Consider the following 13656-nt stretch of genomic DNA (forward strand, 5'->3'; position numbering starts at 1 on the left):
CATGGTGGATTCTAACCTATATGTATCTTTACTAATGAGGTCCATTTTACTCCCTCTTTGAATATTCACAGAGACTATAGGCTGTTATTTGCAAGGTAACCACTGAGCTGAGAAAGAGAAAATAAGAGGTTAAGTTAAAATGTTGAAAAGCTAACTATTCTTACCTAAATTAGACTCTTTTTTTTCTAATTATTGTTCCTTGGTTGTTGCAAACTTTTAGTTAGTTTCCAGAGTCCTGAAAAAAGTTTATTTCTGACATATTTCTCCAAGTTTACTCATTGTTTTATAGAAGAAATGTATCAACTAGCTTGGAAGGCCATAACAAAATACCATAGACTAGGTAACTTAAAAAACAGACATTTATTTTCTCACAGCTCTGGAAGCCAAAGGTCCAAGATCAGGGTGACAACATGGTCACTGTGTTGAGGCCTCTCTCCCTGGCTTGTAGGTAACCACTATCGTGCTGTGTGCTTGCATGACCTCTTCTTTGTGGAAAGAGAGAGAGAAAGAGAGAGAAGGAGAAGGTGGGTGGAGAGAGACCACATGCAAGTTCTCTTGTCTGTTCTTATAATAAAATTAATTCTATTGAATTATGCTAAGTCAGCACTTCAAACTCCACAACAGATTTAACTCTGTCATTCAGTGTACTATACATTAGGTATTCCTAGTTCTGATCCAGCTATACAGATCTCACAGAAGATTTTTTTAAATTAATAAGAACTTAGGAGAGAAGCTGCTTTAAAAAAAGCCATTCTTACAAAAATTCTATTTCTTAGCTTTATTTAGTGTCACCCTGATTTATTTACTCTTATTTTCTCAGCTAAAAATATTGACTGTCTTAGAAGTCCAACTTAAATCTCACATTCTCCAAAAATCTTTCTCTGAGATATTAGGTTCACATCAAACTTTCCTTTTCTGACATTTTGGATTAAGGTATGATAGTTCACTCTGTTAAATCTCATGTAGATACTTACACATTGTCTGGGATTCTTTTGCACTGAGGAAGACAAGTGCATCATGTCTAAATGTATTGCTTTTCACTATACTTTAGATTCGTTTATAATATATTCAAAGAAATTCAAATTAAGACCCAAGTATGATAGCACTGCACACCAACCGGAATGGCTAAAATTGAAAACACTGACATCTATTAGTATTATGTAGAAGCAATTATGTTTTCTGTAAAAATTACTAATATAATGTAGGCATAGAGCTATTACTTTCCCAGTATTTATTTTCCCATGGCTTTACACTGGAACTGCCTTCCCAATATAATAGAATAGATAGATGATATAGATAGATAGATAGGTAGATAGATAGATAGAGACAAAAATTCATTCTAGAAACTGGCTCATGGGGTTTTAGAGAACAATAAATCTCACAATCTGCCATTTTCAAGCTGGAGAACCAAGAGAGCAGGTGGTGCAGCTGAGTGCAAATCAGAAGGCCTGAGGAAAAGGAGAGCCAATGGTGTAGCTCCCAGTCCAAGACCAATGGTTTGAGACCCATGAGCTCTAATGTGCAAGGACAGGAGAAGATGGACATCCCAATCCAAAAAGAAAAAAAGAATTTTCTCTTTCTCCACCTTTTTGTTTAATGTGGGCCCTCAGTGAGTTAGATGACACCTGTCCACATGAGAGCCGTCTGTTTCAATCAGTCTACTGATTCAAATGCCCATTCCTTCCAGTTACACACTCAAGAGACACACCCAGGCATAATGGTTTACTAATTATCTGAGCATCCTTTAGCTGAGTCAAGTTGATGCATAAAATTAACCATCACAGCATATGTTGTGAAAACTCAAACATCCTCTATTTTGTAATTTTATCCACTTTGACTCTTGGTTTGAAAATCATTGATTTTAGTCCGTTTTTATATCTGACTATGGTACATAGGGCTTATTGCAGGAAAATATTTAGATCTTATGGTACATTTATTTGCTTCTTTGCTTATCATTTTTTCTACATATAGATATTCCCCTTGCTTATGATCTTAATTATGGTGCAATTGCACTTAGCTTAGGTAATTTCTCACGTAAATTTTCAATGAAGACACATATGTAATAAATATACTCAAAGACTACAAAATATCTATAAATAGTTTTATTTTGCTCTTACACATTGGTAATTATTTGGCTCTGCACAAAAGTCCAGATTCTTGGTCCAAATTGCCTTTTCCTCAAAGTTTTATATCACTATTTCACTGTCCTCAAGTGTCCTCTGTTTCAGGCACGTAGTTGGATATCCATAATTATTGATAATCTGTGAAGAAAGCAGTGAGTGTTCTTACAGAAGGTATATGGAAGGTATGAGTCTAATTAAAGTTAAGATATGGTGGGAGTGTACAGCAGAGGCCAGGATGGTGCTCACTGACATTCACAGGACATTGAAGGTTGAGCTCAAACTTTACATTTTCTGGACAAAACAAAATTGGGGAAAGAAAAAAGCCTTTGATAATAATGTTTTGTAGAGTCAAATTCTAGAGCAGAAACTAGTATCAACAATCACTTTTTTGTAAATTACATGTGTCATTTAAGAAGCTTTGGTTGGGCGAAGAGGACCATATACAGAAGTAAGGATATTGGCTTAAATACCAGGCAAGCCACAACATTTGAGAACTGCCTAAAATAAGTGTGGGGTATACCATGTAGAAAAGGGGGCTGGAGTCTGTCCCAAAACAGAAATGGTTCAAATTCACACTGGGGTATTTAGAATGTATCTGTTCAGGAAGTTAAATAATATGGTTTAGAAGTAGAATGTTAACTCAGATATCCCAGCTATGACTCATTTATTGGGCAATCAGTCCAAGAAAAGGAAGCCTGTACCTGTGCAATTGCTTGACTTAGAAACAAGCCAAGACAAGACACACACTTTGGCCCCTCTCAAAAAAGAAAACCCCTGATTCAAGGGCTTAGGGCATTAGTGGATACTTGGACACCGCCAAATTATGACCAATTTGTAATTTGATTCTTTTTCAGACAGAAGGAAAACCCCTGTCTAATAGCCTTTATTGGAATGAGTACAGCCCTTCTTTGGATGTTATGCTGTTATTTTGCTCTTTCCTGTTGGCATGCAACTATTACGTAGAAATTGCTCAATGTTTGGATGCTACACTACATGTCCCTGTACTTGTGCCTTTATAATTGTCTCTGGCTAGAAGCAGAGCCTAAGTATAAACCTCTCTTGGGGCAATCACACATTGGTCCGACCTTTCATTCCCTTGTTCAGATTTTCTTTCTGATAGCTTGCCCTCTTTGGATAATCCTTCTTTCATAATGAGAATGGTCAAGTCAATAGGGTGAGTCTTTGCTGGACTTACTGATCTAAGTTATTTGGTAGCATTTCAGTTTATGAACTGAAGCATAACTTACATATAAATAGCAGTAAGACCAGTCTTCACTTATTGAAGTTGACTTTTTTTGGAGAAAGTTTTTAATGCTAAGAGGTGGTAATTTCCTTGCTCGTGTCTAGAGTCATAATTTTGGGGGAATATTGTTGGTGTTATAAGTAGATGGTAAATAATGACATGCAAGAATTCAGATTCTGTAACTCTGCCCACAGATTTTTACCTTTTGTTATTCCAAATATTTAGAGTGGAAGTAAATGCTCACCAAAAAGGACAAAAACTTAGGTATCTATGATCCATGTGGTAGGAAAACATCTCTGGAACGAAATATCAAACTTTAAGCAAAACAAGTAAAGTTTCATTAAGTGGAATTTTCTTTAAAAATTGTATTCATAGGCCTAGAAAGCAGAGTATGAAGCTTAGATGTAGTCTCCATTCTTTCGCACCATGTAACCCCATGTCCTTAAATGGACTACATTGATTTATTAGTCCCAGACAAGTACAATGATTATTAATTAGGGTTTAGAGTCACAGCATTCAGAAAGTATAAAATAAGTCAGCATTTATTGTTCTAGCTCTTATGCTATTGTATCTGCTCTTTCTTGTTGCTCATATTGATTCTTACATGGGAGTTATTCATGATATAAATAGGATGGTACCCCACCCTATATATGTACCTTTGTTACCATATTACAAGATTTATTTGAAGGAAAAATGCAATTGAAATGGCAAAGGGAATCTTTCTTGTGAATCTGCAGCAAACTTTCAACAATTAAGTACTAGTCAACAGTTGGGCATGGTTGGGACGAGGTCTTTCTCTGGTGCCATTGAGTCTTTAATGTAAGTAGTAAAGCCTCTATTCCCATATTTGCGTTCTTTTATCAGTGAAGAAAGATTTCGGAATTTAGTGCAATGACGATATAGCAAGGCATGAGATAAATCCTGAAATGTCCTTGTTATGCTTGCTGATGGAGAAGAAAAATGTGGGTAACCCAAGATGCCATATTTTCCAGAGCTTATTTGACCCTATAATAGAAATTTCAGATACAATGGATTTAGGAGGAGGTTTGGGTGATAACACCATTAGAATTCCTACCCTTGTTATCTCACTTACCTTTCAGGGTATAAAATAGGGAAAAAATGAGTATGGTGAAAAATATGGTCAGTGTAGTCAGGATCACAAACATTTCCTTCATCCAAGTACTATAGAATGGGGCTAAGCCATCCAAAACAGAGACTGGAAAAGAGAGGGAAATTATATATATATATATATATATATATATATATATGTATAAAAATACATTTTAATTCTTTATTATTAACTTTATTTTTATGTTTGTTTACACTATTACAGATGTCCTAGTTTTTCCTCCACTTGTCCACTTCCCACCTTCCCTCACCCCAGAAAAGATGCAAAAATAAAGGAGACGTATCCCAATGAACAAGGGGTAAAGGGAGGACTGACAAAGGGAAATCTGCCTTCTAGCCCTCATTTCCTTGTTTTGTTTTTATTCTGGGCCTACTTTGGAAAGCAACTCAGGTTTATGACTAGGTAAGACTTGGTAGTTTACATGAGCCAGAGGTGCATGGAATTTGGGTTGAGCCATGAGTGTGAGAACCGTGAGTCATCTACTCATGTATCCATAGGCAACTGAGAGCACATTTTCATTCACTCTCATACCCTTGGTTAGGAGCTGTACAGGCAAAATGTTCTAGAAGTGTCATAGAAAAAAAAAAGAAATTGGACCTCTGAGCCTCTAGATAAAACAGCATTGTTTGTAATTGCAGCTCAGTGGAAGAGAACAAAATTTGAATATGCAGTGTGTACTGGATATTATCATGATATTAAAGGAGCTCAGATTCAATCCACTTAAGTAACAAATGGACAAACTGATTACTAAATTCAAATCTTTAAAGTGCTGTCATTGTGATGAGACCCCAGAAGGACCAATATAGAATTTAGAGACAGTAGTTTTCATTTCATTAATGTAAAACATTCTCACTAAAATGTAAGCTCCAGAAGGTAATGACATTTTATTTTTTTTTGTTTGTTGTTAAATACCTTTCATTCAGAAATGGACCTGGCACATGGTAGCCTCTGATTAAATATCTATTAAGAGAATTAGAGCTATGCAGCAGAAAGAAAGAAGGAGCTCCTACCCTTCAAGACAGCATAAACAGAACCGGAAAGCATTATGCTAAGTGAAATAAGCCAGGCAGTGAAAGACAAATACCACATGTTCTCACCTGCAAGTGGAACCTAATCAACAAAACCAACAAGCAAGCAAAGTATAACCAGAGACATTGAAATAAAGAACAGACAGTAACCAGAGGGGGGGAAGGATAATGGGGGGGAAAAGGGAAGGGTCATCAAGGAACATGTATAAAGGACCCATGGACAAAGCCAAAGGAGGTAGGATTCAAGGAGGGGGTGGGGGAGGGGGCAGGCAGGAGAGGTGGCAGGAAAATAGAGGCAATTGTATATGAACAACAATAAAAAGAAGAAAAGTAGCCCTGGCTGGTGTAGCTCAGTGGATTGAGTGTGGGTCTGCGAACCACGTGATTGTGGTTCGATTCCCAGTCAGGGCACATGCCTGGGATGCAGGCCAGTTCCCAGCAGGGGACTCACAAGACACAACCATACATTGATATTTCTCTCCTTCCCCTCTTCTCTAAAGATAAACAAATAAAAAATTTTGAAAAGTACTTAAAAAAATAAAGATTAGAACTACAAAGACAACAATAAGCAGAAGTCAGAAACAGTTAATAAACAATTTTAGGTATTTAAAATATGAGACAGAATCTTATAAATACCTATACATGTTTCAAAAACTAAAAGAGACAGCTAGAAAATATCTGTAGGGCAGAAAATAATTTTTTAAAAAAGTAACATTAAACATATAGCGCATTTGAAAAAGTCTGACATTCCAGAAAGGAAAAAATTTTTAAATTATAAATATATAGATAAGTATAAATAAATAATGCTATATAAAACAATCATTATAATAACCTCCTGTGAAGCTTCCATAACATAGAGTTAAAATCTCCAATGACCATAATATGTAACTCCATGGAACTAAACATTATTAAGGTATTTCAAGATACTTTAAAAATTTTTCTGAGAGTATGTAAAATATTCATTTATTTTACACTCAATAAGTTATACTTATGCTTCAATGTTCCTCTTGCCCAAAACACATAATTAGATTTTAATTTTTAATTGATTCTGTCTGAAAATAATTGTATTTAATATTCAATAGATCATTTATCCCCTTTGCTTACTGATGTTTCAATTCTCTAAAATTATTTTGTTCTTACTTGATCTTTCTGTTCTATCTAAATATATCCATTCTTCTTTCATTTTCATTTTATTGTGTATTTTTAATAATTTCTTTTTCCTTTTTATAATTTCAGTCATTTCATCTCTTGTCATAATTGAGTCAATTCTGTTGTTTGTGTGCTATACAATCTGTGACTTTTGTTATAGCACCCTGAATGCACTAAGACACCCACTTTGCTATCCTTTTCCTATGTCTGTCCCATGTCTAGGGCCATGTGATAGAACAACATGAAGAGAAATGGCCCACTGGGGGGTTTTAAGAACTTAAGAGGAGAAGACTATTCTAATAGATTTAGTGAGATGTTTACCATTTCTCTTACTTTTCCTTAATTCCTAAAGTCTCGTTTCCTTCTGGTATTATTTTCCTCTGTCTGAAGATTTTTCTTTAGCAATGCTTCTCAGTAGCTCAAAAATAACTTGAAAATAATGGTTGGTAGATAGATATATATTGATGGTAGATAGATGATACATAGATAGATAGATAGATAGATAGATAGATAGATAGATTTTGCAGCACCTATGTTGATTTCAGAGAGTCGTTTATTGTATTCAGTCTTCTCCATACTTTTGGAAAAANTCTTTCATTTTCATTTTATTGTGTATTTTTAATAATTTCTTTTTCCTTTTTATAATTTCAGTCATTTCATCTCTTGTCATAATTGAGTCAATTCTGTTGTTTGTGTGCTATACAATCTGTGGCTTTTGTTATAGCACCCTGAATGCACTAAGACACCCACTTTGCTGTCCTTTTCCTATGTCTGTCCCATGTCTAGGGCCATGTGATAGAACAACATGAAGAGAAATGGCCCACTGGGGGGTTTTAAGAACTTAAGAGGAGAAGACTATTCTAATAGATTTAGTGAGATGTTTACCATTTCTCTTACTTTTCCTTAATTCCTAAAGTCTCATTTCCTTCTGGTATTATTTTCCTCTGTCTGAAGATTTTTCTTTAGCAATGCTTCTCAGTAGCTCAAAAATAACTTGAAAATAATGGTTGGTAGATGGATATATATTGATGGTAGATAGATGATACATAGATAGATAGATAGATAGATAGATAGATAGATAGATAGATTTTGCAGCACGTATGTTGATTTCAGAGAGTCGTTTATTGTATTCAGTCTTCTCCATACTTTTGGAAAAAGAATTTCATTTTATACATTCTTACTTATTCTTACTACTTTCTAGATAATCCTGAAGATGCGAATCTTGGTTTTGTAACTGGAGGTTCAAATATAGGTAATGGGTTTTGTCTGGAGCCAATTTAGAAATACATGTAGATTTGAAAAAGCCCTAAAAAATAATAAAGTGGTCCTTTTGGTTACTTAGTCCTTGTCCTATATAAATACTTCTCAGTGGCTGCAAATAAATAGAAGGTATTGCTACATTTTCAGAGACTATCATAATAAGGTACATGGTATAGTATAATCACACTTCTAAATGGCATCTAAATGTATGGTCAAGAGGGTAAAATGATAGCTTTCAATAGCATTGAAATGGAATAGAAAATAAAATAAGTAAAATTATGCTTTTGGATTTCTTCATTGAATTTTCAAAGAAGATCTATAATTCAAAAATATTTTTGAATCACAGCTTTGAAGGCAACTTATAGGTTAGTGACATCATTAATAGTGTTTTGTAAATGAGTGTCTGGACTTGATAATTCTGAATGAATTTGAATATTCATGATACCTGAAGAAATATTTTTTCCCTTGGTGAACAAGCAGCTATCAACCTAAGTACTAATGGCAGATATACAGCTATCTGTAGAGCCTAAAACTCTGGACCTCTATCAGTTCAGAAAAAAGAGTCTGAACACTCTGATATGTCACCTAAACTCTGACTTTTTTTATCTGTTGCTGCTACAAAAGTCACCCAGATTTATTTAATTACCTCCTAGTAAAGAGGGTGCCAACCAGAGAAGAGATGACCTGAAAAACCCATTTTTTGAGTTCTACTTACCTCTATTCCATAATTGCCAGTAGACAGGAAGGATGCTAGCATGCATCAGGAATGGTAAACACTCAAACACAATTTCAAAAACAATGGGATGTTTATCTTGTACAACTGAAAAATAGAAAGAAAACTTTAGGGTTATATTGGAATAACAACAAACATGCCGGTGGCAGGGAACTTTTTTTAAGGTCTCGTTGCCATGTTTACCCAGAGCTATTCAACATATGTCTGAGCTCAGGCACAAAAAGCAGGTTTGTAGGTGAACACACAGTCAGGGATCAGGGCTCACAGTCATTCAGGCTGATGATAGAGCAGGGTCAGGGAGAACGATCTCTTCCTACTACTTCTGCCCACATTGTATAGCATGTAATCAGGACATAAGATCTTGAAAGAGTAGGTTTCTGGTCACTATAATTTGTGAGTATTTAAGGGTTTAAATTTTATAGGGCCAACAAAGTGATAGTTTTTGGAAACTCTAACCTAGCTAAGAGAACAAAAGTGCCTTGGAAGCGAAGAATTTTAAAGGCCTTACGTTATAACACAATACTCTTCTCTACAGCATTTCTGCTATTCATACAATCTTTGCTTGAACACTTACTTTCTAGGGAGCATACTGTAATGTGAGAAAGATCTTTTCAAGGCTGGACAGCTCTTCTTATTAAACCATGATTTCCTGCGTTAGCTAAATTAAGGAAAAAATTCATTTGCTGATTCGTAACCTTCCTAGAGGAAAATCACAAGATTGTTGGATAATTCATGTAATGTGAGGAAAATAACTATGAATAGTTGGTTTAGATGAGGAAGATGTAGAAAGGAACATGGGTTTTGTTTCTGTTCTATTTTTGCTCTTTGTTTTCTTTATTTGTTTGTTTTTATTTTTAAATTACAGTTGCCATACAGTATTATAGTAGTTTTGGGTGTACAGCATAGCGATTAGACATTTACATACCTTACAAAGTGATTACCACAGTAAGTCTAATGCCTATCTGGAGCCATAAATATTATAATAAAAATAAATCCTATAACTAATATAGTCAAAAATGACTGTATTTCCTATGCTGTTCTTTACATCCCATGACTGTTTTGTAATTGGCAATTTGTACTATTTAGTTCCTTGTTCCCCCATTTCCCCATCTTCTTCCATCTGGTAACCATCAGTGTGTTTTCCATATCTATGAGTTTGTTTCTGTTTTGTTTTGTTTATTCATTTATTTTGTTTTTAGTTTCCACATGGATGTATCTAGAGAGTATTATGCTAAGCAAAATAAGTTAGGTAGAAAAGATTCCAGTCAGATGGTAGTGTAGGTAACTGCAGTACCCAAATCCTCTCACAAACACATCAAAATGACAACTAAACTACAGGACAGCCATCATTCAGACCACCTGAAAACTAGCTGAATAGAAATCCTACAACTAAGGGTATTAAGAAGAAGCCACACAGAGAGTGGTAGGGGGAGCAGAAACACAGAAGTGTCTGGTCCCATACTCACATGTGGTGGATGAATATTTGGAGGGGTATCTCAGCTGCAGAGGTCCCCCATGAGGAACAAAGGATCCCACCCCACACCAGCCCCAATCCCAAGGTTTCAATGCCAGCAAGAGAAGTCCCCATAACTTGTGGCTGAAAAGCCATCGGGTACTGAGGCTGAATGAAAAGGAGGGCTTGTGGAGTCCCAGGCATTTCTCGTAAAGGGCCCACACAGAGACTTATTTAGACTCACTCACTTTGAGTTCCAGCACTGGGGCACAAGACACATACAGAAAGAAACTGAGTTGTCTGGCAACCTGATCAGAGATGGAAAGGTAACTTTTTCCCAGCTGGAGTGCTGGCCGATCCCATGGTTCCTTTTCTGGGACCTCCCTTCACAGATCAGGCAGCTGCGTACCATATCTGAATCTTCATCGACCTGTCTCACACTGTTTATCCACCATGTTGATTACCTGAGACTCTGCTTCACCCTAGCAGCTTTTCCCTACAAGTGGCTTATCTTGGCTCATAGTTCAGACTTTACTAAAAACTCTCAAACATGCAGCATCTGGCTTTGGCATGCCATGTACTTCTCACTAAGGGGCACCATGCCCAGCACTAGCACTAGCTGGCCTTTGGTTCACAGCATGACCTCATATCAGCACCTGCAAACCCAGAACAAATAGCAGCCATCTGCAAATCTCTCTGTAGTTCAAACCAGGTGGTCCTGGGCAGGGCACAGGTGGCAACTGTCCTTGGCCTGTACCTCCTGGGAGACCCCAGAAAGAGTACATTTGGTAGAAATCTTCAGACCATATCAAACCACCTCCACTAAGGACATGCTCAAGGGGTAAATTCCACAGGCACCAGAGACCTGCTTAAGTGAGTTCTCCTCTGTGGGGTTGGCCTTTGCACAGCTAATCTGACATTGTGGTCACAGTTAATCCTTATAGAAAAATGGCCTGGGGGAAAATCTCTCCCACTGACATGCTAAGAGTAATTAAGGCTCAACTACAATAAGAGGGTTTATACAGTCCAGTGGGTGGAGGGGTGAAGGGGTACCCCTGAAGTGCCCAGTTTAGGTGATGGGGAGGCTGTGCCACTGTACCTTACAGGACACTTGCTATATAAGACCTCTCTACCAAGCTCAGGAGATGTAGCAGCTCTATCTAATACATAGAAACAAACATAAGGAGGCTGCCAAAATGAAGAGACAATGAAATGTGCCCTAAATGAAAGAACAGAACAAATTCCAGAAAAAGACTTAAAAAAATGGAGACAAACAATTTACTAGATGCAGAGTTAAAATGCTGGTTATAAGAATGCTCAAGGAACCTAGGGAAAGAGTAGATGAACTTAGTAAGGACTTCAACAAAGATATAGGAAACATAAAAATGGAGATTACAAACATAAAAAAGATCTAGTCAGAAATGAGGAATACACTAATTTAAATGAAGAATACATTACAAGGAATCAACAATGGAGTTGATAAAACACAGGATCAAATCAGAGGTTTGGAAGACAAGAAAGCAGAAAACACTATCAGAAGAGATAAAAGAAAAAAGAATATCAATAAATAAAACCTATGTGAAGAAATAATGACAGAAAATTTCCCTAATATGGTTATGGATATAGACATACAAATCCAGGAAAAGCAGAAAGTTCCAAGCAAGATGAACCCAAAGAGGCCCACACCAAAACACATCATAATTAAAATGCAAACATTGAAGTCAAAGAGAATCTTAAAATCAGCAAGAAAAAAGCAGTTCTCAATAGAAACTTTGTAGGCAGAAGGGATTGGCAAGACATATTCAAAGTGATGAAAACCAAGGTCCTACAACTAAGATTACTCTATCTAGCAAAACTATCATTTAGAATCAAAGAACAGATAAAAAACTTTCTAGATAAGAAAAACCTGAAGGAGTTCATCACCACCAAACCAATATTAATTATGTAAAATGGTAAAAAAATAAGAAAAAATAAGAAATATGAATAATAAAATGTCAATAAATGCACATCTATCAACAACTATTCTAAATGCAAATGGATTAAATATTCCAACTAAAAGACTTATGGAAGTTGAATGGATAAAAAAACAAGATCCTTACATATGCTGCCTATAAGAGACTAACCTCAGATAGAAAAACACAGAGACTCAAAGAAAAGGGGTGGAAAAGATATTTCATGGAAATGGAAAAAAAACAAATAAACAAAAGCTGGGGTAGCAATACTTATACCAGACAAAATAGATCTAAGAAACAAATAAATAAGCTGCACAGAAATAGAATCATAGATAAAGAAAATGCTTCGATGGTTGCCAGGTCAGAGGGAGGTTTGGGGGGTTAAAAGGATGAAGGGATTAGGAAGTACAAATTAGTAGTTACATATGAAATAGAGTTCATAATATTATAATAACTATGTTTGGTATCAGATGAGTACTAGATTTATTGGGGTGACTGCTTAGTAAGTTTATAATGTCTAATCATTGGCTTGTACATCTGAAAGTAATGTAATACTGTATGTTAACAGTAATTAAAAAATGGAAAACTTTTTAAAGTCAAAAATAAGTCAGAGAAAAAAACTACTGTATGTTTGTTAAGTAAAAAAAAAAAAAAAAATACCAGCAATTACTAACAAGAGAGTTCCAAAAGGAAGAATTTTCTCCTGTTATACTAGAAATAAGACCTATGAAGGCAAAGGCTCTTGGCTCCCTCCCCCATTAGTGCATTGCCAATATCTAGAACAGTGACTGGTATCTAAGAGATGTTCAATATAAATTTGTTGAATAAATGAATGAATAAGTCAAACTGTCCAATGAGTTAGTGACCTTTGCATCAGCAAGAATGCAAGGATGGTCTTATATCCAAACAACAGGAAGAAGAGCATGATGGTTGGTGCAAAGTGTTAGGCATCTGAAACATCTAGGTTCCAATTCTGGCTCTACCATTATAAGTTGTTTGAGCTTGAACAGTGTACCTCAAAATTCTAATCTTAATTTCTTCATTTGAAAAAATGTTGAAAATAAATACAATGTACCATATAGGATGGTTTAGATAAGTTAGTAAGATATTTACTAGAAATCATGTATCACATATGTTAATACATATGGTAAGTATAATAACTCAAAGTTATAGAGGTCTTTTTAAATTGGGTAGAGGGCTGAGCAAGTTGAATTTTCTGTTCTTTTTTAGACTTATGTTTCCTGAATCATACATAAATCTTACTTTCATGAGAGTTCTCAAAAGGTGTTTTGTCTTTTTGAGCTGTAAATCTCCCAACTCTCCTCTTCCTCCATCCAGAAGAGTCTAGGATGTATGACAGCTCTTTTTTTTCCAGGAAATATTTTATATGCCAAGTATTTGACATCATAATCTGTCACTTCAGTTATTTATATTGCATGGTTTGAAGTTCCTAAAGTCAAATACTTATGAAGTTTTCAAGGGTATCTGATACCTACACTGCCCTCTGCTCTCAGTTTCCTGAAGTTGAGGCTTCATTTCCTACCTCTGATGGCAAAGAAAGAAAATATATTTAAGATAGTTTCATA

The 13656-nt window shown here is 35.7% G+C and overlaps 1 protein-coding gene across 1 annotated transcript in view; it reads right to left on the reverse strand.

Annotated features, from left to right (window-relative positions):
- Positions 1 to 2087: 2087 nt before the first annotated feature.
- Positions 2088 to 13656, reverse strand: part of LOC118985052 (putative selection and upkeep of intraepithelial T-cells protein 1 homolog) — a 39293-nt gene continuing 27724 nt past the window's right edge. The window contains exons 6-8 of the mRNA XM_037043356.1: positions 8648 to 8752; positions 4460 to 4582; positions 2088 to 2261 (exon numbers count right to left, since the gene is read on the reverse strand). Of these exons, the coding sequence (XP_036899251.1) occupies positions 2251 to 2261; positions 4460 to 4582; positions 8648 to 8752 (239 nt within the window). The 3' untranslated portion in view covers positions 2088 to 2250. The remainder of the gene's footprint in view (positions 2262 to 4459; positions 4583 to 8647; positions 8753 to 13656) is intronic.

Source organism: Sturnira hondurensis, unplaced genomic scaffold, assembly GCF_014824575.4.
Source record: "Sturnira hondurensis isolate 20B ecotype Veracruz unplaced genomic scaffold, ASM1482457v3 Scaffold0004068, whole genome shotgun sequence".
NCBI classification, from domain to species: Eukaryota; Metazoa; Chordata; class Mammalia; order Chiroptera; family Phyllostomidae; genus Sturnira; species Sturnira hondurensis.